This window comes from Lactuca sativa, chromosome 5 (assembly GCF_002870075.4).
Source record: "Lactuca sativa cultivar Salinas chromosome 5, Lsat_Salinas_v11, whole genome shotgun sequence".
In the NCBI taxonomy this organism is placed as follows: domain Eukaryota; kingdom Viridiplantae; phylum Streptophyta; class Magnoliopsida; order Asterales; family Asteraceae; genus Lactuca; species Lactuca sativa.
In genome coordinates this window covers 287,126,644-287,152,014 of record NC_056627.2, presented here as the reverse complement: position 1 = coordinate 287,152,014, position 25,371 = coordinate 287,126,644, and the positions used below count along the sequence as shown (strand labels likewise).

Here is a 25,371-nt window from a genome sequence, read left to right as displayed (position 1 = left end):
ACTATATTTTCTCAAACCTTACAAATTAGCTGATCATTTCAAATACAAAGACTATTCATTTCATTTTAAGAACGTATTTTGCCCTAATTCAATTTCAAAAAATTTGTTCATCAATCTTCAACAGGTTAGTTATTCTTCCGAAACATGTATCTTTTGTTACAAAAATTAAGAAATACGAACAATATATACATTCATGTGTTGAATCTTACCTTCGTATTTCTATTAACGACTCCAATTTCTGAATTTTCTACCTGATTTTCAGTCGCCGGAAACAATACTTCTTCAATCTAATTTGTTTCAAATACAATAACTTGAATTATTGGTTTATGATCTTCAATCGATGTAGACGAGCTTGAAATCAGATTGAAAAATAGAGAACAAACAAAGTTTGTGTGTTGTGCCAGAAAAATGAGAGCGTCTTAGGGTTATTCGCATGTGTAATGCAATGATATATTGGGAAAGTGTATTACGTCTATACCGTTCGTATGTATATACATTTCACTTTATTTTAAACTTAATTTAAAACTTAAAAAAACATATGAAATATTTTAATGTTTTTTCTAAATAATATCATAAATAAATATTACTCATTAATTAGACTTGTATGTTATAATATCTTATAATATTACGCTGTCAAATTAAACAAAAATTATATAAAATTTTAAATTATTAATTTATCCACTATGACTAATTTCTTTACATCATTTAGAAATATCATATATTAACTATTTGATAGTAATTCAATTTTAGAAAAAAATAATCTAATTACTAAATATATAAATTCATCCCGAACAATCAAATTATTGATTTTCCGTTTTACTTTATTATTTTTCATTTTTATCAAACAAGACCATGGACGCCATATACGCTAGAGAAAGAAGAAAAAAACGAAAGTTATACTTGGATAATAAAAAATCCAAGAAAATCTATACTGCAGAATCTTCTCAACCTATACCTATTGCACATGGTATTTATTTTAGCCAATACGGTAATTTTCTTACCTTTTTTACATATGTAATATGTTTTATTTATTTATTTTGATTCTGTTGTTCATAATTATGTTTAATATATATAAAGTTTTATAAAACTTAATATATTTAACTTTATATAAATAATGTCGTTAAATTTTATACTATTATTTTACAGGTTCAATTAACACTACAGATTCTACAAATGCTAAAGAGAGGAGAAAAATTAGAAAGTTGTATTTGGATAATAAAAAATCCAAAAAAAATTCCAACACTTCTACGCATCAAAAATCATCTATTACACATGTTTCTTACATGTCAAAAAACGGTATTATTATTAGTTTGTTTTATAATTGTTTTTTAGCTATATAATTTATTTCAAATTCATATATTATTAAAATTATTCTATTCTATAATAATTATTATTATTGTTTTTCTTACTAACTATTTTTTTCATTACATAACAGATGTCTACAATCGTCGTCATCATTTACTCTCTGTAGATAACTACAGAAACGGTAGATCAGATAAGGAAAATATAAATTCGGTCAAATCGTTTGTATATGAACATACAACTATTCATTCTCCTGCTACAAATATAAATGTTAGAAATCCTCTATCTAACATTTCAAATGGTATGCATTTGTATATAGACAAATTCTTAAATATATGTTTCACATTTGTGTAGTCTATAACAAATCCTAACATTCTAATTTGTATTTTTATGTTCCCAGGAAATTATATTTGTAGTAACAACATTCAAACACCGCTATCTATTAACAATGATAATTCAGTGTTTGGTCTTGGCATGACATCCACCGGTCATTCAACCATAATTCAAAAATCTTCATCAATCAAGTTACCAAGAGGAAAACATCAATTAAAAAGGAAGACTACACATATATCTCCTATACCTATGATTGACTTGACATTAGATGAAGAAATTAATGATGAGCATATTATTGAAGATGTTTTTCGTGGTACTTCAAAAGGTGATCATAATTATAGAAAAATTAATACTTTCATTTTTTTATTTTTAATTATATTCATCATTTTTTTTTTATTTATATATGATATTCAACAGATTACTTGGATCATGGAGACCAGATTGTTGTATGTCAGATTTGTCATGCAAAACTATGGACAGATGAATCAGTTAGAGGCAAAAAAAAAAGGAATACATCTTATTCGTTATGTTGTGGTTACGGCAAAGTTGAACTACCACCCTTAAAAGAAGCACCGTCGTCTTACAAAAATCTTTACCATTCAGTAGATTCTAAAAGCAAGCACTTTATGAAGAACATTCGACGTTACAATTCAATGTTTTCATTTACATCCATGGGAGGCAAAGTTGATTCAACTATCAACACCGGCAACGCACCATACATATTTAGAATTAGCGGTCAAAATTATCATAGTATGGGAAGTCTTCTGCCTTCAAGTGGATGTACACCAAAATTCTGTCAGTTATACATATATGATACGGATAACGAAATTTCAAATAGATCGACAAGTATTGGGTATATTTTTACAATTAACTTTAGTAAACCATTTAAATTCATTTTTGATTATTTACTAACAATAAATAATTTACATAATATTTTCAGTGGAACAACACGCGCTTCTTCATCAACTTCAAGATCATATGATCTCCAGATTATAGAATTTTTGAAAGTTATGTTAGATTCAAACAATGCGTTGGTCAAGTCTTATAGGATGGTAAGAGATAATCTTCATGAAAATCCTGGTGCTAATTTAAAGTTAAGATTAATTGGAAAAAGAGAACAAGATGGAAGGACATATAACTTACCAACTTCTTCTGAGATAGCCGCTTTAATTGTTGGTGACATTTGTGATTCAATTGAAAAAAGAGACATCATTGTTGAAACTTCATCAGGATTACTAAAGCGTATCAGTGAATTACATCCTTCTTACCTTGCTCTTCAGTATCCATTACTATTTCCATATGGCGATGATGGTTATAGAGTTGACATCCTTCATAGAGGTGTAACATCTTCAAGTAACAGCAAGCGCCCGACATGTACAATGAGAGAATTTTTTGCTTACAGAATTCAAGATAGAGATCAATCCTTCTCACTAATTCTTAATGCTAAAAGGTTGTTCCAACAATTTTTGGTTGATAGTTATACCATGATTGAAAGTGAGCGATTATATTTTATACGTAAGCAACATAAAATTCTTAGATGTGAGTCATATGACAATCTGCGTAATCACCAAGCATCTGGGAGTACAGATATTTCAAATGTTGGGCAACGTGTGATCTTACCTTCTTCATTTATAGGTGGTGCACGTTATATGATGCAAAACTATTTGGATGCCATGTCGTTATGTAAATGGTTTGGATATCCAGATTTTTTCATAACCTTTACGTGTAATCCAAAATGGCCAGAAGTTCAAAGGTTTCTTAACGACACTCCACTTCATCCAGAGGATAGACCGGATATATTATGTAGGTTATTTAAGATTAAGTTGGATGCATTTATTAAAGATTTAAGGGAAAATGAAATTTTTGGCATGGTTCAAGCAGGTATTTAAAATTATATATATATATATATATATATATATATATATATATATATATATATATATATATATATACATACACACACACACATTCTTTAGTTGCTAACTTTTATCCTATTTGTATATTTTTACATGCAGTGGTTTACACAATTGAATTTCAAAAAAGAGGTCTACCTCATAGTCATATATGTCTGTTTATGCATTCTGACTACAAGCTTCCGACAGTTGAATATATAGATCCAATTATTTCTGCTGAGATTCCAGATATTGATGAAGATCGGGAATTGTATTCACTTGTCAAAGAGTTCATGATTCACGGTCCATGTGGAGCTGAAAATTTCAATTGTCCATGCATGGTAGACGGAAAGTGTTCTAAAAACTTTCAAAAGCAATTCTGTAATCATACTTCAGTTGATCCAGATGGTTTTCCCTTATATAGAAGAAGAAATGATGGAAATTTTGTTGAAAAATCTGGTGTTCGGTTAGATAACAGAAATGTTGTTCCATACAACAAATATTTGTTAAAAAGATACCAGGCACACATCAATGTTGAATGGTGCAATCAAGGATCATCTATAAAATATTTATTTAAATATATAAACAAGGGTCCTGATAGAGCAACTTTTGCTATGGTGCACAACAATAATGATTCTGATAAGAACGATGCAGTGGATGAAATCAAAGAATACTATGATTGTAGATATATATCTGCATGTGAAGCATCGTGGCGGATTTTTAAATATGATGTTCATTATAGGTATCCTGCTGTGATTAGACTACCTTTTCATTTGCCTGGTCAACAACAAGTTATATATGAGGCAGACGATGATATTGAAGATGTTCTTGACCGACCTTCAGTTGCTTCTTCAATGTTCATATCTTGGATGAAGTGTAATGAGATCAATAAAGAAGCACGAAAGCTTACATATGTTGAATTTCCTACCAAGTTTGTTTGGAAACCTAAACTTCTAAGTTGGCAGCCAAGGAAAGTTGGACATTCTATTGGTAGAATTCACTCCGTTTCACCTAAGCTTGGCGAAACATATTTTTTAAGAATTCTTTTAAACAAAGTGAAAGGTCCAAAATCCTTCGAAGAAATTCGCACAACCAATGGTGAAATATGTTCTTCTTTTAAAGATGCATGCTATAATCTGGGCCTTTTGGATGATGACAAAGAATACATTGAAGCAATTAAGGAAGCAAGTGTTTATGGATCTGGTTTTTATCTACGTTTCTTATTTGCTACGATGTTATTGTCGAGCAGTTTGTGTAAACCAGAGATTGTGTGGGAAAACACATGGGAATACCTGTCAGATGGAATTCTTTATACTCAACAAAAGAGATTAAAGTCTCCAGGTATTATATGTTTATTAAATTATTAATAAAATTATATCATATAAATTTCCAATATGCACTAAATTACATTTTACGTCCCAGTTAATCTGTTTTTTAATTTGTTGTTACTAATATAGTATTGTTCGTACAGGTTTATCACTAAACGAAGATCAAATTAAAAACTTGACTTTGTTTGATATAGAACAAATTTTACTTCGAAACAATTCCAGTCTCAAGAACTATAGAAGGATGCCTTACCCAGATGCTGATTTGGTTTCATCTTCAAACAATCGTTTGATAGCCGAGGAGCTAGATTATGACATACCAAATTTGAAGAATGAGTTTGATCGCCTCTTTGATTCATTAACCGACGAGCAACGCAACATTTTTCTTGATATAATGGCTAAGGTTAAAAATAATAAGGGAGGTGTATTCTTTATTTATGGTTATGGTGGAACGGGTAAGACATTTCTATGGAAGACAATTTCTGCAGCAATTAGATCCAAATGAGAGATTGTTTTAAATGTTGCTTCAAGTGGGATTGCTTCATTATTATTAACTGGAGGCAGGACAGCACACTCTCAGTTTATTATTCCCATAAATCTTACCGAGGATTCGTATTGTAGAATAAATCCAAAGAGTGATCTTGCGAGTTTAGTAAGAAAAGCCTCATTGATCATTTGGGATGAAGCACCCATGGTACACAAGCATGCATTCGAAGCTTTAGATCGAACTTTAAAGGATATATTAAGATTTGTCGATCCTACAAACTCAAATATTCCATTCGGAGGGAAAGTGGTTGTTTTTGGAGGTGATTTCAGACAAATTCTACCTGTTGTTCCGGGTGGCAGTAGACAAAACATTGTTAACGCTTCTTTAAGTTCTTCGTATTTATGGCAACAATGCCAAGTCCATAATTTAACAAAAAACATGAGGTTAACTGTTGGAAGCGATTCATCTGATGTTCATCATCGAATAAAGAGTTTTTCAAACTGGCTTTTGGACATAGGAGAAGGTAATCTTGGTGGTCCGAATGATGGTGAAGCAATTGTTGATATTCCAGAAGATATTCTCATTAATGATCCATGTGATCCTATTGGTTCATTAATCAATTTTGTATATCCTTCCATTCTTGAAAACTTCAACATTGCGGGTTATTTTCAAGAAAGAGCAATACTTGCTCCCAAGAATGAAGTTGTCCAAGAAATAAATGATCGGTTGCTAAAATTGATTCCAGGAGAGCAAAAAGAATATTTGAGTTCAGATAGCCTCTGCCAATCTGAGTTTGTCCATGATCAGTTTGATGCAAATTTATACTCACCTGATGTTTTAAATGGTCTTAAAATCTCAGGTATGCCAAATCATAATCTAATTTTAAAAGTCGGTGTTCCAATTATGTTATTGAGAAACATTGATCAGAAAAATGGCTTATGCAATGGCACTAGACTACAGGTCATATATTTGGGTAAACGAGTTATCGAGGCGGTTATCATATCTGGAAGTAATATTGGAAACCGGACTTTCATTCCAAGAATGTCTTTAACTCCTACTGAAAACAAGATCCCGTTCAAATTCCAAAGAAGACAATTTCCATTGGTTATATGTTTTGCAATGACAATTAACAAGAGCCAAGGACAGTCTTTATCGAAGGTTGGATTGTTTCTCAAAGATCCTGTTTTTACACATGGCCAATTGTATGTTGCTTTATCTAGAGTTCAAAGTAGAGAGGGATTAAAATTGTTAATTTTAGATAACCATGGTAGACTATCAAATAAAACATCTAATGTCGTGTATAAAGAAGTTTTTAAAAATTTATAAAAAAATTTAACAAATTTATTATTCCTATCAACTTATGTTAATGTTTTATTTAAATTCATATTGCATGATACAAAATGATAACTTGATAACATATCTATAAATACATATTACTGATTTCATATTTAAACCATTCTCATTTCATAATTTCAACCAATCATTATATCACTATCAAATTACAGACAAAACGTTGTTCAATAATTAACTTATAATTATAATTTAATTTAATTATTTTTAAATTTCCATCCCGTGGTGTCCACGGGTTATAACCTAGTATATATATATATATATATATATATATATATATATATATATATATATATATATATATATATATATATATCCTTAGTATCTTATAAAACAAATCCTACTGTTTCTAAAAATATATTGAATAAAATAATAATATTTTTTAAGACGTCCAAATCATTAAGCTAATTTTACAACTAATCATTAATAAAACAATAAAAAAATTTAAATAAACTCCTATAAATCTTATTTTCCAAGGTTTTGACCATATATTTTTTCATCCAAATAAATACTCAACACCCTATAATTTGGTCATTTCATGAATTTTCTTTATTTTTAATATGACATGTTTCATAAAACAAACTAATGATTGAATTGAAAATAATCATTCTCCATCGAAAAGAAATTAATTGTCGAAACAAACTATTTGTCGCCCGTCGCTTTGCGCGGGTAAAGAGCTAGTATATATATATATATATATATATATATATATATATATATATATATATATATATATATATATATATATATATATATATATATATATATATATATATATATATATATATAGGATCAACAAAAATGACTACTACTTTACATTGGTTGTAAAAAACTGGTTAATATAGGTTTTATCGTGATTTAGGCCTTATTTTGACCGAGATAGGTAAAAGATATTAACTTGGAGATTTTGATCCTTGCCGTACAAGTTGACAGGTTGGATCGATCAAGCAACGGTGGTGCAAACCAAAGATGACGCAATAAATCATTTTCATTTTAAACATTTAATAAAAAGCAAAAACTAAACAAAATTATACTGTATTTCTTTGTATCTTCAAACCCCACCCCCTTTCATCAATCCCTCGCTCACGAATCACAGGGGCGCTGTTACAAAAGCACAAGGAACCTCTCGATCTCAATCAAATCGCTCAATTTGGAAGGATATTCATTGTTGCTCAATCGTTTTCAGTTCGAGTTGTTTTGTTGGATCGCTCACTCGAATCTTAGGGTTCAGGAGCTAATAATCGATTTAAGGCTTAATTCTGATTTCTAACAATGGTGAGCTTTCAATTTCTACTTGATTCTCGTTTTCGGTGTTATAGTGTAGATCCGGTTTTGAATCTTTAATGAATTGACATTTTATCATTGTTCAATCACATTACTAATGTTGGAACTTCAATTGTTGGTGTTTGTTTTTCGCTCTGGGACAGCCTCTCAGGCTCGATATCAAGGTACTTTTAGTTACTTCAATTTGTGTTGATATTATTGCTAAACATTTGTTCGATAATGATAAGTACTTATTTTTTGTGCAGAGGAAGCTTGCTCAAAGATCAGAAAGAGTAAAATCGGTGGACCTGCATCCTACGGAACCATGGTAACGATTCACATGTCATATAGTAGTATACCAGTATGTATGTTAGTAACTGTTTTTCTTGTTCTGAAATTGGCTGACATTGCTCCTTTTGGTTATGGCTTCTATATTTTTAATAGCTTAACTTTGAGCCTCAATGTGAATTTGTGATGAAGTGTTTATATGTTTATTTATTGATGGACGTGTCTACTTCTGTCTCTTCACAGGATTCTCACAAGTTTGTATTCAGGAACAGTCTGCATATGGGATTACCAGTCTCAGGTATGAAACCATTCTAATGATTCAAAGTAAGAGTGAGGTCTAGTTAAAGTGATATACTGCAATGAAGATCATCAGGCACCTTCAAAGATACATATGTTCATCAGTTCATGTTTATCCCATGATACTTCCTATCCATGTAGTGTAGAAATGCAGTTGGATACAATTGAGGAGCACACAATTATGGGTTCAAATTATTTTCATTATAATATAAATTGGAATAGTTTTCCACTTTTCCTCACCCATTGTATATATGTAGCTAAATCCATGGCCTGGTATAGAATGTCACGATTTAGATTTACAGTGAAGCCTAGCTAACAAACTTATTAGGAATGAGAATCAAAACTGTTGATGACAGACATAATTATAGGTAGATATATACTGAATCTTAGCTAACAAAAGTTATTTGGTCTTTGTTGTTGTAGACTATGGCAAAATCGTTTGAGGTTACTGAGTTACCAGGTTTGTGATTGATATTTCTATTATAATATCTATTCCCATTCATGGTTGTACCCCAGAAACTTATATCTGATATTGGATGCTTATAATTTCTTCACAGTCAGATCAGCAAAGTTCATAGCACGCAAGCAGTGGGTTGTTGCAGGTGCAGATGACATGTATATCCGGGTATACAATTACAATACAATGGATAAAGTCAAAGTATATGAGGCACATACAGATTATATTAGATGTGTTGCTGTTCACCCCACCCTCCCATATGTATTATCATCATCTGATGACATGCTTATAAAACTTTGGGATTGGGAAAAGAACTGGCTTTGTACTCAAATTTTTGAGGGCCATTCCCATTATGTGATGCAAGTGACAATCAATCCAAAAGACACCAACACTTTTGCAAGTGCATCCCTTGATCGTACCATAAAGGTAATTTCAAGAGTTCTTACATTAATCCATCATCCAAAAATGTCTTTTCAGCAATGCTGATGTCATTGCCTCTTTATTTATTTCTTGTTCTAGATTTGGAATCTTGGCTCACCTGATCCTAACTTCACACTTGATGCACATCTCAAAGGAGTGAATTGTGTGGATTATTTTACTGGGGGCGATAAACCTTATCTAATTACTGGATCAGATGATCACACTGCTAAGGTTTGTGCTTATAAATTATAATCTTTATGTTCTTTTCCAATCTGTATGTATGGCTATGCTAATAAAGTTTTGAAACAGGTGTGGGATTATCAAACCAAAAGTTGTGTCCAGACTTTAGAAGGTCACACACACAATGTTTCTGCTGTATGCTTCCATCCTGAACTCCCAATAATTATTACAGGTTCTGAGGATGGTACTGTACGTATATGGCACTCCACCACTTATAGGTAACTAAGTTCTTATTAATGCTTGAGGGTTACAAATGACATGGTTGCCCCTTATTCCCCATTTTTTTTTCTGGTGCAGACTAGAGAACACATTGAATTATGGACTTGAAAGGGTCTGGGCTGTTGGGTGCATGAAAGGTTCACGAAGGTAAGTATGCTTTCTAACTACACATTCGCATTTTTAGCACTAGTGTTTGCATATAAGACATATTCAAGTTTCTTATCATAAGATTGATCTACTATACAGGGTTGTTATTGGATATGATGAAGGAACCATAATGGTGAAAATTGGTCGTGAGGAGCCTGTAGTTAGCATGGACAATAGTGGAAAAATTATATGGTCTAAGCATAATGAGATCCAGACTGTTAACATCAAAAGCGTGGGTGCTGATCATGAGGTGTGGGCTTTTTTTGTCCTACAAAGACATGGAAAAATAATAATTCCTTTTCTGTTATTTTTTTTTTCTTCTGTGAAATGACTTTTTTACCCTCTTTGCTTTGCTTCTCAGGTTTCTGATGGAGAGAGGTTACCTTTAGGAGTTAAAGAGTTGGGAACATGTGATCTCTACCCACAAGTAAGTTATACTTGTTTCCTCATATAGCCTTTTTTTCTTCTTCCTAAAACCCTAATATCAGATATGGTGACAAGAGGTTTGTAATCGTGTTGATTATGTCATTGTTGTTGTTTTTTTTTTTTTTTTGATTCAGAGCTTGAAGCACAATCCAAATGGGAGGTTTGTGGTTGTATGTGGTGATGGTGAATACATTATATATACAGCTTTAGCATGGAGAAATAGATCCTTTGGTTCTGCTTTGGAATTTGTTTGGTCAACAGATGGTGAGTATGCTGTTAGAGAGAGCACATCTAAAATCAAGATTTTTAACAAATCTTTCCAGGTTTGTGCACTCCCTGGACCTAATGCTTTTGATCAATGACGAAATTGCCCCTCTTCTTGCATTTCTATTCATTTTTTTTTTTTAAATTCTTTTGGATGGTCTTATTAATCAGGAAAAGAAGAGTATCAGGCCGACATTTTCAGCTGAGCGAATATATGGAGGATCTTTGCTGGCAATGTGCTCAAATGATTTTATATGTTTTTATGATTGGTCTGAGTGCAGATTGATTCAACGGATTGATGTTAATGTCAAAGTAATAATTGTTACCCTTATCTTTATTTTGCTTATGTTGTTACCATATCACTTTTTTTTGTTACCACTTCCACTTAAGTGTATGAAACAACATTGTTTTTGTTTTTCTTTCTTCATTTTTAGAACCTATACTGGGCTGATAGTGGTGATTTGGTGGCAATTTCCAGTGATTCATTATTCTACGTGCTAAAATATAATGTAAGATCCTTAATCTTTATCATTTTTTCTCCATTTACATTTGTGCAAAGGGCAATATACAGAAAACCATTATATCAATTTAGCCATTTGACTATTTTCTATAGTAATTAGACCGTTAAATACTTAAAAAAAACATTTTGCTGGTTACCCGGGTTTATATCAAGGTAAAATACAGCAAAACACAATGTACTTTTACAATATTGATTTAGCCATCAAACTATTATTATAATAAGCATAACAGTAGTTCAGTGGCTAAATTGGTCAAAATTGAAAGTTGGTTTTGCTTTTCTGTATTTTATTGTTTTCAAAACCGATTAATGGGAGAAAACGGTTTTGTCAAATGTGATTAATAAATAAATTTTGTTATGTTGCAGCGTGATGTAGTATCAGCACATCTGGATAGTGGAAGACCTGTAGATGATCAAGGAATTGAAGATTCCTTTGAACTTCTATTTGAAGTAAATGAAAAAGTTAGAACTGGATTATGGGTTGGAGACTGTTTTATATACACTAATGCTTCATGGAGACTCAACTATTGTGTTGGTGGCGAGGTAGTATTATAATAGCAACCTACACTTTTTTATATTTATTTAAAATTATTTAATGTGACATTTGTTTCAGGTTAACACAATGTTCCATTTGGATCGACCTATGTATCTTCTTGGGTATCTTGCTAATCAGAGCAGGGTTTATCTCATTGACAAAGAATTCAAGTGAGTGGGTATAATAATCTTAAATAAACAATTGTAATCAACATTTATGCTATTTTTTTTTTTTAAAATTTTAGTGTCGTTGGATACACTTTGCTTCTGACGTTAATCGAGTACAAGACACTTGTGATGCGTGGAGACATAGAACGAGCTAATGGAGTTTTACCCTCAATCCCAAAGGAGCATTATAATAGGTAGAGTTTCATATATTATATTGTTATTACCAAAATTTATATCTTAAGTATATATATATTTTTTATAAACAAATTCTGGTTGTTTTCTTCAATAGTGTTGCTCATTTTCTGGAGTCACGGGGCAAGGTTGAAGAGGCCTTGGAAGTTGCTACAGACCCTGATTATAGATTTGAGTTGGCCATTCAGCTTGGTAAACTTGACATTGCCAAGGTAATATACATAGCTCTTTAATTAAAAACTAAGGGCATTAATGGAATTGGAATTTATTTGAGATTCCATTCCATGGCATGTTTGGTTGCTAAATAGAGGCAATTCAATTCCGTTGGAGTCCTACAATTTCTATGTTTGCTGGATTTCATTAGGAGGGTGGAAGGAATTCAATTCCGTTTATTTATTTATTTTTCGTTAAAAGACTAAAATACCCTTGTTATATAATATTAAAATAAATAAAAACAAAAAATTTGTTTATATAAATAACATTTTTTAATTCCTCATTATATGAACACTGAAATAAATAAAAATAAAAATAAAAATTTACTTATATATGTATTTGCCATTCCATTTTTTGCCAACCAAAGACTTAACAGATTATGATTCCTTCAAATTTTCAATTCTCCTGACAAATTATTTAATTTCTATGACTGAACTCCATTCCGTTTGACTAGTTATCAAATATCAAGAGCTAATATGTATACTTAATGATTTAACTTTTTCTTGATTCATGCAGGACATTGCACTAGTAGTAGAGAGCGAGTCAAAATGGAAGCAATTGGGTGAATTAGCCATGTCTGCTGGATTGGTATTTTTCGTTTCAAAAATTGAATTATTTTTCAATTATTATTATTATTATTATTTGTTTTAACAAATTGTTATGATTGGAATGCAGTTGGACATGGCAGAGGATTGTTTGAAACATGCAAACGATTTGAGTGGTTTATTACTTCTTTACTCTTCTTTAGGAGATGCTGAAGAGATTTCAAAACTTGCATCTCTTGCTAAAGAAAACGGAAAAAACAACGTTGCATTCGCTTGTCTCTTTATGTTGGGCAAATTAGAAGACTGTTTACAGCTGTTAATTGACAGGTGAACCCTTAAATTAATCATCCCATCCCATCCCATTTTATAATATAAAATAAAACACATTTAACATTTATAAAAATTCAATTTCTGAAATATTACTGTCCTTCCAGCAATCGGATACCTGAAGCTGCTCTGATGGCACGATCTTATCTTCCCAGCAAGGTTTCAGAGATAGTCGCCCTTTGGAGAAAAGACCTTAACAAGGTTAATTTCGGAATTCCACTACCTTTTCATATTTATTGTTTGATTAGAATTAGAATATATTTATATATATCAAAATTCAAACAGGTTAACCAGAAAGCTGCAGAATCTTTAGCGGATCCTCAAGAGTACCCGAATATGTTTGAGGACTGGCAAATTGCACTTGAGGTCGAAGAAAAGGCTGCAGAGACAAGGTTTCATTTGTTTTTCTTCTTACATTATATATTATAATGGATTTAAGTTTAAATGTGTTTCTTTTTTTTTTTTTATAAATAATCATAATAATGTTGTTGTGTAGGGGTAGTTATCCTCCAGCAGTGGAGTATGTGAACTATGTTGATAGATCACATATGAATCTAGTGGAGACTTTTAAAAACATGCAATTGGATGTTGATGAACCATTGGAAAATGGAGGCTTAGATCATGAGGTACGTTTTCTTTCTTCTTCTTCATATTTCCATGAAGAGATCTATGTAATTGCGACTTCTTGATACTACGGAATTGGTGGGTGACTGGAATTGTTCATTCCATTGTAATATATATATTTCTTTTAATGACAAAATCTTTTTTATGAATGATTTTAATTAAAATTTCTAAAATTTGCTAGAAAGTATTTTTCTATTTATAATCTTATTTTATCTCTTTTTTCATGTTCGTTGTTTTAGTTCTCTGTAATTAATACTTCTATAACTATGAAGTGTTAAAACTATATCTCGCATTTACTATTTACATATGATATTAAAAACCATATAAAATTATACTATAGCTTGTATTTACATATATATAATATAATATAAAAATTCATTTCAGAATGGAACGGAGGATGAATTTGTTGATGGTGAAGAAGGTGGTGTGGGCATGGATAATGATTCTACAGATGGTGCTGTACTTGTTAATGGAAACGATGCTGACCAAGACCAAGACCAAGACAAAGAGTGAGCGAGTGAGTGAGTGAGCCCTTTTTTTTTTGACAAAGAGTTGGTAGATGTTTTATCAATCGATATATTCTTTTTTGAAGCCATTTTTATTGTGATTTGTAGACACATTTTATACTTTATAGGTGTGGGAATTGAGAAACAACCAACAGTCATATAGTTTTTTTTTGTTTCATCTCATTGTAGTGTGTTTGTTGTCTGGGTTTGCTAGGCTTCTTTTTGTAAGAGCTAAAATGGTTAGATACAAAGCAAATAATGATTTCTTCATGCATTCAACAGTTGTATTTGCTCAGGATATCCTATTGTTTTTATCTAAGGTAAATCTTTTTTTGGTGGACTCATATAGAGGTGACAATCGTGTCGTGTCGAAACACTAAACGGGTTGAAAGTGCTTGATCTTAACCTAACTCATTTAATTAACGTGTCGTGTTGTGTCATCCCGTTTATTTTCGTGTCGGGTTTCAGGTTAGGGCTATATCTCGAAATATGTCGTGTCATGTGAGGTTAAAAGATTGATCATGTTGGAAGAGTAGGAGTTGGGTAGGCGGAAAGGAAAAACTAATAGTTTGAGGCAAAAAAATGAAGTCATATCAAGTTCAGATGACAAAATTAAAAAAATGGGAGTCGGGGGAGGCGGATGACAAAGGTCATGAGGATGCGATAGTGGTGAAAGAGACTGGGTAATTTGGGAGAGAATGAAAAAATTGAAATAGTGGTGAAAGAGACCGGGTAGTTTGGGAGAGAATGGAAAAATTGAAATGAAGTCTTGATCTAGACGGCTAAGTCATTTCAACATTATAAAACAATTCAATTTGAAGGCTATCTTTTACTTATGGTTTTGATTTTGAATCTTTCTAGTTTATTTAAATAATCCAAAATACTTGCATATAAATACACGGATCATTTTCGAGTCATATTTGAGTTGAAATTCTCAAACCTAACCTTACCCATTTAATTTTCGTGTCAACCCGTTTATTTAAACAGGTTGAAATATCTTACCCAAACCCGTTTATTTTGTGTCGGGTTCGCGTCGGGTTTCGTGTCGTGTCAATTTTTGCCACCTCTAGACTCATATAACCTAATCTTTTTGAATAAGCATTTGATTTACCAAGTTAGCAATTGCATCTTTTTTATATGATTTCTAAGTATACTAATTGATTAACTTGTTAATGCTACACATTATTGTTTGAATTAGAATCTGATTGGTTTGAATTTTATACCATAGTTATTATTATTATATTTACAGAAAAATTATAATTCCGTCCAAATAACCAACCAACCATCATCTAACCATCAACCCCTTTAGGTAAAAAGGAATACCTAAAGAAAAACTAAGGAAATTATTGAAGTTTATAATGTTATAAGAATAAGAATATATTATTATCTATGTAATGTTTTTCTCCAAATTTTGAGTTTGAAGATTTTGAGAAAAGAAAATTGGGTTGGATATTATATGTTATTATGTTTGATTTGTGTTCCTTTTACATATTATTTTAGAAAGGTCCAATCCTCACATTTACTTATTATGCTCCCCAAACCCCATGTTCTTTTTTTTGCCGTGTGCTCAGGTTATTAGCTGATTTAGTAGATTTAGAGATCGAAGAACTTGACAACATTTAGGTAGTGTTTGGTGGGCGGAACTAAACAAGATTTTTTTAGAAGGCGTTTGGTGTGAATGAGACAGAACTAAAATAAGTTATTGACCAAGTCAATGAGACTAAATGATAAAATTTTAGTCCCATCCAAAAGGGTGGAACAAAATGGAACATGACTTATAACGACATAAACACATTTTGCATAATCTTCTATTTATGTCTCCATCAACAATTCATATAACAACGATTCACAAGTATTATTCGAAATTAATATCACTGATAAGTTCATATTAAGAAGAAGTAAGATATATAATATTTTGAAATTAATATCATGGTAGCACCACGTCGTGATCGATTTCTATTCACAAAATTTTTTTACCATGGTTTTTTTGTTTCGAACATTTGACAAGAAAAGAGATGTTGTAAGCTAATTTATATATAATAAATGTAATATCTTGCAATTTACACCGACTTGGACTTGGAAGTGATTGGTGAAAATTACTCTTAAATTACAATTGTATAACTGATTGTTTTAAATCAGAGATTACAATTCTAATCATTATAATACTATATTATGATATTTGGTTGTTTGAGAGGCCATGGTCGAAGAGCAATGAAATCTTATGGTGGAAGAAGATAAAAGAGGTGGATGTATCTATATGTCTAATGCTTTATATATATATATATATATATATATATATATATATATATATATATATATATATATATATATATATATACAGAGAGAGAGAGAGAAAGAGAGAGAGATAGGTTCAAATGTTTTTAGCAAATATTGTGTGTCTAAATGCACCAATAAGAAATTAGCAAATAATTAATTAATTAATTAATTAAATAAGGGTAAATTAGTAATATTACATATATGTATTAATGAATATCCAAAATTAACAACTGATATCCCTTTATTTAAGGGATCAATTTTTATTTACCTATTAAAACCCTACACCACAAGAAGCTAGGATCCTACGCTCTCATCGGACTCCCACAATGTCTCTTTCACCACCACACAATTATCCAATCCTAATCTTAAATCCTACAAACTAAACAATCGAAGAACCCTAACTGTACCCGCACTAGGAGCCGACACATTTGACGAAACAACACTGGCAGTCATCGGAGGCGGCTCGGTCGCAGCAATCGCCGCCGTGATTTCACTCGCAAAACCTGAGAAGCGCCGACAGTTGCAGGCGGAGGAGGTTGGCGGTCAGGTTCACGTTTCAGGTTCACTTTTCCTAATTTACACTCTTCGTTATCTCAATTCGGTCTTACAATTTCGATGTTTCGATTGAATTTTGTACTCATTAACTTTCGATTGAATTTGGGAGATACAGTGATCTGTTAGGCGCTGGTGCAGTGAAGAAGGTGTACAGGGGATTTGATCAAGAAGAAGGAAGGGATGTGGCATGGAACCAAGTAAAACTAAGAAGCTTCGGTGGAGATCCATTTGTTCTCAAGAGACTCTTTTCAGAAATCAAATTGTTACAGACATTAGAGAATGAAAACATCATTGTTCTTTACAGTTTCTGGAGGGATACTAAAACCAGCACCTTGAACTTCATCACAGAGGCATGTGCTTCAGGTAATTTAAGGGATTACAGGAAGAAACGCAGACGGGTTTCATTGAAGACATTGAAGAATTGGTCAAGACAGATTTTGAGAGTGAAATATGAAATGAGAACTTTATCTCAGGTGTGTGTGTGTGTGTGTGTGTTTCAACTGATCAAAATTTTCTTTTTTCCACCATTAACATATACGGTTAACAGTGTCTGTTTCCTTTGCAGCTACATGTTTCAATGGGTCACAGTTTCGTCCATTGATACCCTTGTTAGAAGCCATGCCAAAGGAACTTGGTGCTAGCTTGCATGATACGCTTAATCTGATCACAGGTAATTTCTTGAAACAACATTCTGTCATGGTCTCCATGTGTTCGATAAAATGCCTCAATGAAAAAATAGTTAAAAATCATTAATGTTTTTAATTCACTTTGTTCCTTATTCTTTGAATTAATTTGAAATATTCAGATTTTTAAAAAATAAAGGAATTAATCATCCCTAAAAATCCGAAAATTTCCTTTTTTAATATAGGTTAATTGACTAAAATGTCCTTATGCTGAAATTTGTGTGATTATATGGTACATGCTATCCTATTCTACTACCATAGACCCTCAAATCATGACATTTGATTATATTCCATCCGATGGTCCAGATCTGTGCATTCTGACACACAATAGTTAGTAAAAACAAAATAACCTAACCCTATATATATATATATATATATATATATATATATATATATATATATATATATATATATATATATATATAATTTTGTAATTTTAATGTATTGTGCTGCCTTGTACTATTCAAGCCAAACGTTGGACAAATAATATTATTAATTCAGTTTAGTCAAGTCAAGTTTAGTCCAGTCCAGTTCTATTCGGTTCTGCTATATCCAGTCCATGCAAAGTCCAGTTCTATTCGGTTCTGTTATATCCAGTCCATGTATCAAACAGTACCTTATTAGAAGATTTTTATGTAAACATGTTTGAAATAGTTATACACTTTACAATATCTCTTCTATTGATTGTTATGTGTTCGTATACTTCTTAAAACATTTGAAGTTACGAGACTTTTACACAATTTATTTACTAAAATGGTTCTAAAACCAATTTTAAAGTGTTTCTAAATGATCATTCCAAGCCATCCATATGGAGGGTATTAACATAAAAAACTTTATATTTTGGATTTCTTTTTAATGTATTAAACTTCAACTTTTTATTTTATGAAAAAGACCTTTATTTTTCGATTTGACCATTTTAACAAGCTAACTGATAATCTTTCAGTTTTAGACAAAAAAAAATCAGAAAAACTTGAGCTTTTTTTCCCAAAAAAACCCTCATGTTTTACAAAATTTTCTTTGAACTAACTTTTTCGTTTTGGCTTATAATTATCATGCTTTTTTTTTTTTAAATTTATATTATGATATTTTTGATAAACTAGCTTATAATCTCAATTGATTTTAAGACCGCAAACTTACAAAGCTAAAAATGGTACCAGGTAAAATCTCAATCTATACAACATTAGTAGTATCCAGTTATATTATTATTTTAAATTTATATATACCAGTGTAATTTTCAATTCTTATTTTATTATGAGATCATTTAAAAAGTAATACGACTATTTACCATACAAAATTAATGGTTATTTTGTATAAACAACCCAAAAAATATTAATCTTGTATTCTTGTGATTATCTTTTTAAATAAAGTTAATTATTTAATTAAAAATAACTCTTTAAAAATGAACGAAAATTACATTTACTAAATTGGTAATCGGCCTAAAAGCAGGGTGCCAGGTGTATTATTCCCTATCTAATTTGATATGTCTTAACCAATTCTACTCCTTAGCCTAGGGTTCATGTATATAAACACAAGCTTCCGCACACACTTGAAACAACGGCAAAAATAAGCATAGAAGCTCCACATCGGACCACTTTCAAGGTAAAAATTATCGTCTTCCTCCTTGTTGTAGTAATCGTTGGACGTGGATTTGTTGCCAATAGATTGATTTTAAGTTTCTGCTGAACTTTGTTACGATTCTTGTTGTTATTCTTTTAATCGTGGCAATGTTCGTAGTTGCCCGTCTCGTTGCTACTAGTTGTGATGCTATATTCTTCGATTGTCTTGTTAATTTACTTAATATCTTCCTGGAAGAGTAGAAAACTGAGTAAGATTAGGTTAAAATCCCTAATTTCTTTGCTTTCCTTAAATTTGTCTTTGAAGAATGAGGATACGATGCCGTAGTATGTTTCAATGTTCAATTACATTAAAAGGTGCAAAAGAAGTTTTGTGAAGCACTGGGGGGTAGATAAGTAGCCATTTTTGGATATCTTGCTGAAGGTTTCAGTAGCTTTATCGTGTGGATAACTCGTTCTTAACATTACTAATAGTCTAATATGGTTGTTTATTCAAGTTTATATAATAAATATACTATGGAGCTACATAATTTGTGTTTCTGTTTCTGTACTAGTGTTCTCTAGTTCATCTTGAGATACCAGAACCTTTTCTTCTATCTGTATGCAATTTACATAATTATTCACATCATTAGAAATCCTAATATACAACTGTTTTTCTTTTCTTCTTTAAATCATGCAGAATATAATTCTTTTATCTCCAGCCTGTGAATAGCACTGTTGGATTTGAATATTCTGTGATGGGGGACACAGAAAACACACTTCCACCATCCAAGAAAAGAGCTGCTGGAAGAGAATTATCAAGAGATAACCCTGGTCTTGATGATGAAGAAGATGATATTCTTGATCAAGAACCAGGCACATTCAAGAAAGCTAGTGAAGAAGTACTAGCCAATAGAAGAATTGTAAAAGTCCGCAGAAAAACACCATCTGCACCTTCATCTAATCCTTTTGCATCAATCCAATTAATACCCCCTACAGATCCCACTCCTGTTACACTCACTAATGTTCAAGAAACTGAAAAGACAGCTTCAGAAGCGGTGGAAATAGAATCTCAAGATAATGCAAAAAAAGAAACTGAAAATCAAGAAGATGGTGCTGATCAACAACCTGAAATCCAAAAAGAGGAGGCTGAATGTGAGGCGAAAAAAGAGACTGAAACTGAAAGCAACAAAGTTGAAAATGATGAAAAAAGCACCAGCTTTAGCTCATTCCAACACCTTTCAAGTAGCCAAAATGCCTTCACTGGGCTTGTAGGAACAGGGTTTTCAAGTTCATCATTTTCATTTGGTTCAATTACAAAAAGTGAGAATCCAAGTTTCCCTTCTTTTGGTAGCAATGGAATTGAGAAAAGCGAGGGAAACAAATCCATGCAAGAAGTACACGTGGAAACAGGTGAGGAGAATGAAAGAGCTGTTTTCACAGCAGATTCTGTGCTGTTTGAGTTTCTTGATGGAGGGTGGAAAGAACGTGGGAAAGGGGAATTGAAAGTGAATGTTTCAAGAAGTGGAATTGGGAAAGCCAGACTTGTGATGAGAGCTAGAGGGAATTACAGATTGATATTGAATGCGAGTATCTTTCCTGATATGAAACTGACAAATATGGAAAAGAAAGGGATCACATTTGCTTGTTTGAATAGTACAGGTGAAGAAGGGAAAGATAGCCTTTCAACTTTTGCTTTGAAGTTTAAAGATTCTTCCATTGTTGATGAGTTTCGTGCTATGGTTACACAACACAAAGGCAATACAGATACAACAACAGCTGTTTCATCTTTGAAGACCCCTGAAAATTCTCCATGAACAATGAATGCCATTTTCATCTCTCAGGTATCTATCTGCTTGCCTTTTTGTTTTCAAGGCCATATCATATGAGGTGTTGAATTAATGAAAACAGATTTTAGGAGTTATTTTTCTTTATGTAAACATTATATCCTATGATCCCATTTCTATCCAATCTGTTGCTATTCATAGTGGGCTTCTCGCATATGCTAACAGGAGCTTTTCCAATTCCTAAATTCATCCAGCATCGAATGCTAATTGTGTCTGTTATCTTGTATTTCCATGCTAACATGAGCCTTTTTATCCTTGAGTATGATCCCTGAATATTACTATCAAATCAAATAAGGTTCAGTCTAATCGATTTTGTTTTTCATTCACAAAGTAGGAAACAAATATAGCTTTTGGTTTATCATACGTTTCTTTGCATTATAAAAATTATCTACTTGGTAATAATCTCAAATGCTATTTTATTAAGTAATATACTAGTTTACATTTTGGTAAAATTTACCGATTCACTTCAATGACTTTATTTTGGACACAATGTAAAGTTGCAAACAGTCATGTTGGACTTGTTATTTAGTCCAGAAAATGATCAGTTAAACTGAAATAAAACACAAGTTTGTGTATCAAAAAAAAAGAAAAAAAAGAATAGCCAAATAAGGGGAAAATGATCCGAATAAGACTATCCATATTCGGCTAACCAATTGAATTATCCAAAAATTGAAAACCCAAACCAAATAATTCAAACATTATTTGATTTCGGGTGAGTGTGAGTTATTTAGTTTCGATTTTATGACACCCACCCTAAGTACTTTGAAACATCCTAATTCAATAAACACTCATTGTCCTTGTTTAAATGTTTTAAACATAGCTTTTAAAGATACCAGTGATCTCCCTAATGAAAAATGAGCACATTCCCGTTCAAACGTCATCACTTAGGTTTGCCAATTGACTTGCATTGGTCCTAATGAAGCTAACCGTTGAATGCCCAAGATTACATCCTAATTTGTCGATTGAAGTGGTAAAAAAGTTAATATGGAAAGTCTCATGTATGTGTCTCTCAATTAAGTCGAGACATTCTATTTGAATCACTTGTTTTATAAAGGTATTTATAATTGATGTTTCTAAATCGAGGGTGTTTTGTTGGACATTGTTGAGATTGATATCTCATATCTCTAGCTTTAATCATTCTTCGACATGGTTGAGATTGACATGGCTTGCATTAAGAAGACTTATTAAGTTCCTGAATCAACTTCGATTAAAGCCCCACACTTTTGAGTCTATTGAGGCTCATTTGCTAGGGGTGTGCAAAATTGGATTTAGACTCTCACAAAACCAAACAACCAGATTCGACTCAACTATATAACCAAAGAACCAATTTTTTCCTACAACTTACTTTTTATACTTGAAATGTCGTTTCAGATTTTTTTTTACAAAAAAAAAAAAAAAAAAAAAAAAAGATGCCAAATTTGTATGAAGGTTCGTCTGGTTTAGATTGGTCCGGTTCCATTATTTTGAGTGTTTTTGTTTTGGTTAATTTGTTCTTGTCCGATGAGTCTATATTTCCAGCCCTTTTTATTGTATAAAAATAGAATCTTGGTCCGTGTGTTTTATGGACTTCTAGGTTTCCTCGCATGCTATCATTTGTCTTTCACGGGCAGCACAGCACGCACCCAAGTTCACGGGTCAAATAAAGACAAGATTACATCATATATATGTTTTGATTATTTCAACTTTAAAATGAAAAAAAAAAAAGCATCCAAGTTATATAATATAGCTTATCTTATCATAGATTATATATGATTTAGTTTATTAATTATCGTACTACATAATCACAATCGCATTCAAAACATACATCCAAAATCCCTTAACAATGAACATGATCAAATTAAATTTAAATTTATCCATCTAACATGGACGTGTACAATCTCATTGCAAATAAAATCTCAAAGTTGACTCCTCAAATACAAAACAATACAACAATAATGACTTATACAATCACCCGGGTAATCCTTTTTCATACATTAAAAGGAATGAAAACAAAATAATACATTAAAAAAAATAAGAATCAACTGTAGTTCAAAACAGTGTTTTTCAAGGTGGTGAAGATGAGTAACTCATAGTGCACTTGTCTGAACATGACCCCACACAGCTCTCCACATTCTTCCCATCTGTAGAAAAAAAAATGTAACACGAGTACATATGTAATTTCACCTTTTAAAATAATGTCAAGGGGACAAATAAATGAGAATATATGTATATTTATGCCTTTTGTCTACTTAGATTATTCCAAAAATGATACATTCATATATGTGTATGTATATTCAATAGTCCACTCTCCGTGCTAGAGTGATCATTGATGATCAAAACATCTATATATGTAAGTGAAAAGAAATCACATAGGCCATATATAAAATCTCAAGATTTTTACACATATATACAAATGTATATGTGTATAGTGGATATATACCTGGATTGTTTGGTTTGCTGAAGTTAGAACATAGGGAAGTGGCACAGCCAAGCTTGCAGTAAGCAAGGTTTTGTGCATGTGGATGATGATGATGAATAGTGGACATGGAATTGGTGGTTGTTTTAGGAGGAAGAGATGGAAAGATGCATTCTTTAAGGCATTGGGTGGTGCATGTGCAGAGGCTTTTGTCGGGTTCGATCATACAGAAAATGAAGCATTTGCCGTAGCAGTCTCTGAAGGAGTTCACATCACCCCTACAACCACCCAACACCATCGCCATCACCACCACAAGCTTCAATAAATATAACCCCTTCATCTCCATTTTCACACACTTTAGTTTTCCACTTTTCCTCTTAAGCTCACATGGGCCATCTGTCTATATATATATAGAGAGAGAGAGAGTAAAGTTATCCAGTTTGGATAATCAAATTATGTATATATATAAAAGACTTTTAGTGCATGTGAAACCATTTTGTTTTTTTCTCTGAATGTGATGGTTAAAAACAGTGGTGTATCACTTGTATATAGAAAAATAACATAGGTATATATAATAATTAATCAATAAAAATAACATTACAATTAATTTTTCACATAGAAAGTCTACACATGTTCACGGGTGAACTTAAAGATAAAAAAATAGCAACAAGTAATTATATATATTTGGCTGATCAACATATATGATCATTTGCTTTAATAATCTAAATCTATGTATTCTTAATTCAATTAGAACCTATATGTGACATTAATATATTTTTATGGAAAAAATTTGTGTATTTGTTTGATAAACTATTGCTTTTATATTTATTCTAACGGTAGTTCTAAATTCTAAAGGGGTGTTTGTGATTTATTATTTAAAGTGTTTATTACTTTTATATTTATTATGGTTTGTTATAGTAATAAACTATTTTAAGTGTTTGTATAAAGGAATATTAAAAACACTTACTAACTTAAATACTAAGTTTTTGATAAGTAACATCCTCCTTATTTATTGACTTAAAACTCCGTATTTTTTACACCTGTAATGTCTCAAAATTTACAAAGTAAAAATTTTTGTTTTAAGTCAACCAAAACAACCATTCATTCATTCCAAAAGCCCATCAAAGTATAGAAAAATATCAAATAGTTATCAAGGTACAAAACAAGTCATAAAATACGGAACACCAGTGTATATGATGCAATCACGTCGAGCTCTTCCCACTGGGACCGAAAGTACCTGAAACATAAACATAAACCGTATGCACAAAGCTTAGTGATTTCCCCAAAATATTGCATGCCATACATACGTCGGGCCCTGCTCCGCGCGACATTCATTGGCCCCACTTGACATACATATCATGCAAGAGTCACAAAGACATCTAATATCCTACAAATATATCCAGAGGGCCGACATTGGCACTTATGGCTACACCATAGCAGGTCATTAAAACCTGCGAACCAAAAAAAAATTCACCACGCCGTGGTGAGGCTCCACCACGTCGTGGCCACCTAAAATGAAGACTTAAAATATAATGTTGATGCGACCTTGGCTCCGACCACCGACTCTCAAAGTGCTCGCTATCGTCGGAGGAATCTGCAAAGTCACAACAAAGAAGGCCGTCAGTCGTTTCCCGAGAGGAAGCTCCGACGGTCAAGTCAGTGGGAGGTATCTGGATGAGAGTGATGAGAACTAAGAGAGATCACTTACTTCTCAAGGTAGGGCGA

General features: G+C 31.9%; 4 protein-coding genes and 1 pseudogene across 4 annotated transcripts; 4 read left to right on the top strand and 1 right to left on the bottom strand.

Moving 5' to 3' along the window:
• The first annotated feature begins 852 nt into the window (after positions 1-852).
• On the top strand, positions 853-6,665 carry LOC128126037 (uncharacterized; annotated as a pseudogene).
• Positions 6,666-7,725: 1,060 nt separating this feature from the next.
• LOC111910256 (coatomer subunit beta'-2) lies at positions 7,726-14,615 on the top strand. Its single transcript, XM_023906060.3, has 24 exons — positions 7,726-7,964; positions 8,117-8,137; positions 8,219-8,280; positions 8,484-8,538; positions 8,961-8,997; positions 9,095-9,420; positions 9,514-9,645; positions 9,724-9,872; positions 9,952-10,020; positions 10,120-10,270; positions 10,382-10,447; positions 10,581-10,769; positions 10,882-11,022; positions 11,145-11,219; positions 11,594-11,770; positions 11,841-11,932; positions 12,007-12,123; positions 12,219-12,333; positions 12,851-12,922; positions 13,010-13,206; positions 13,314-13,407; positions 13,492-13,598; positions 13,703-13,832; positions 14,215-14,615. The coding sequence occupies exons 1-24, from the start codon at positions 7,962-7,964 to the stop codon at positions 14,341-14,343; spliced, it is 2,706 nt and encodes a 901-aa protein (XP_023761828.1). The 5' UTR covers positions 7,726-7,961; the 3' UTR covers positions 14,344-14,615.
• Positions 14,616-14,918: 303 nt separating this feature from the next.
• Positions 14,919-17,769, top strand: LOC128126036 (probable serine/threonine-protein kinase WNK11). The gene is made up of 3 exons (XM_052763734.1): positions 14,919-15,019; positions 17,284-17,641; positions 17,734-17,769. The coding sequence occupies exons 1-3, from the start codon at positions 14,919-14,921 to the stop codon at positions 17,767-17,769; spliced, it is 495 nt and encodes a 164-aa protein (XP_052619694.1).
• Positions 17,770-19,315: 1,546 nt separating this feature from the next.
• LOC111910255 (nuclear pore complex protein NUP50A) lies at positions 19,316-21,389 on the top strand. Its single transcript, XM_023906059.2, has 2 exons — positions 19,316-19,450; positions 20,105-21,389. Exon 2 carries the CDS (start codon positions 20,163-20,165, stop codon positions 21,219-21,221), a length of 1,059 nt encoding a protein of 352 aa, XP_023761827.1. The 5' UTR covers positions 19,316-19,450; positions 20,105-20,162; the 3' UTR covers positions 21,222-21,389.
• Positions 21,390-23,063: 1,674 nt separating this feature from the next.
• On the bottom strand, positions 23,064-24,063 carry LOC111910254 (thionin-like protein 2). The gene is made up of 2 exons (XM_023906058.3): positions 23,671-24,063; positions 23,064-23,371 (listed from the first exon to the last, which is right to left on the bottom strand). Exons 1-2 carry the CDS (start codon positions 23,990-23,992, stop codon positions 23,295-23,297), a joined length of 399 nt encoding a protein of 132 aa, XP_023761826.1. The 5' UTR covers positions 23,993-24,063; the 3' UTR covers positions 23,064-23,294.
• Positions 24,064-25,371: the final 1,308 nt, after the last annotated feature.

Bases quoted from the DNA above. Each gene is read 5' to 3' on its own strand.
- LOC111910256 (XM_023906060.3), top strand. The intron at 10,770-10,881 runs GTTTGTGCACTC...CTTATTAATCAG, and splicing joins TTTTTAACAAATCTTTCCAG to GAAAAGAAGAGTATCAGGCC. The intron at 11,771-11,840 runs GTAGTATTATAA...CATTTGTTTCAG, and splicing joins ACTATTGTGTTGGTGGCGAG to GTTAACACAATGTTCCATTT.
- LOC128126036 (XM_052763734.1), top strand. From the start codon at position 14,919: ATGAAGTCATATCAAGTTCAGATGACAAAATTAAAAAAATGGGAGTCG. The intron at 15,020-17,283 runs GTAATTTGGGAG...TGGGAGATACAG, and splicing joins ATAGTGGTGAAAGAGACTGG to TGATCTGTTAGGCGCTGGTG. The intron at 17,642-17,733 runs GTGTGTGTGTGT...TTTCCTTTGCAG, and splicing joins AAATGAGAACTTTATCTCAG to CTACATGTTTCAATGGGTCA.
- LOC111910255 (XM_023906059.2), top strand. From the start codon at position 20,163: ATGGGGGACACAGAAAACACACTTCCACCATCCAAGAAAAGAGCTGCT.
- LOC111910254 (XM_023906058.3), bottom strand. From the start codon at position 23,992: ATGGAGATGAAGGGGTTATATTTATTGAAGCTTGTGGTGGTGATGGCG. The intron at 23,372-23,670 runs GTATATATCCAC...TTTTTTCTACAG, and splicing joins CAGCAAACCAAACAATCCAG to ATGGGAAGAATGTGGAGAGC.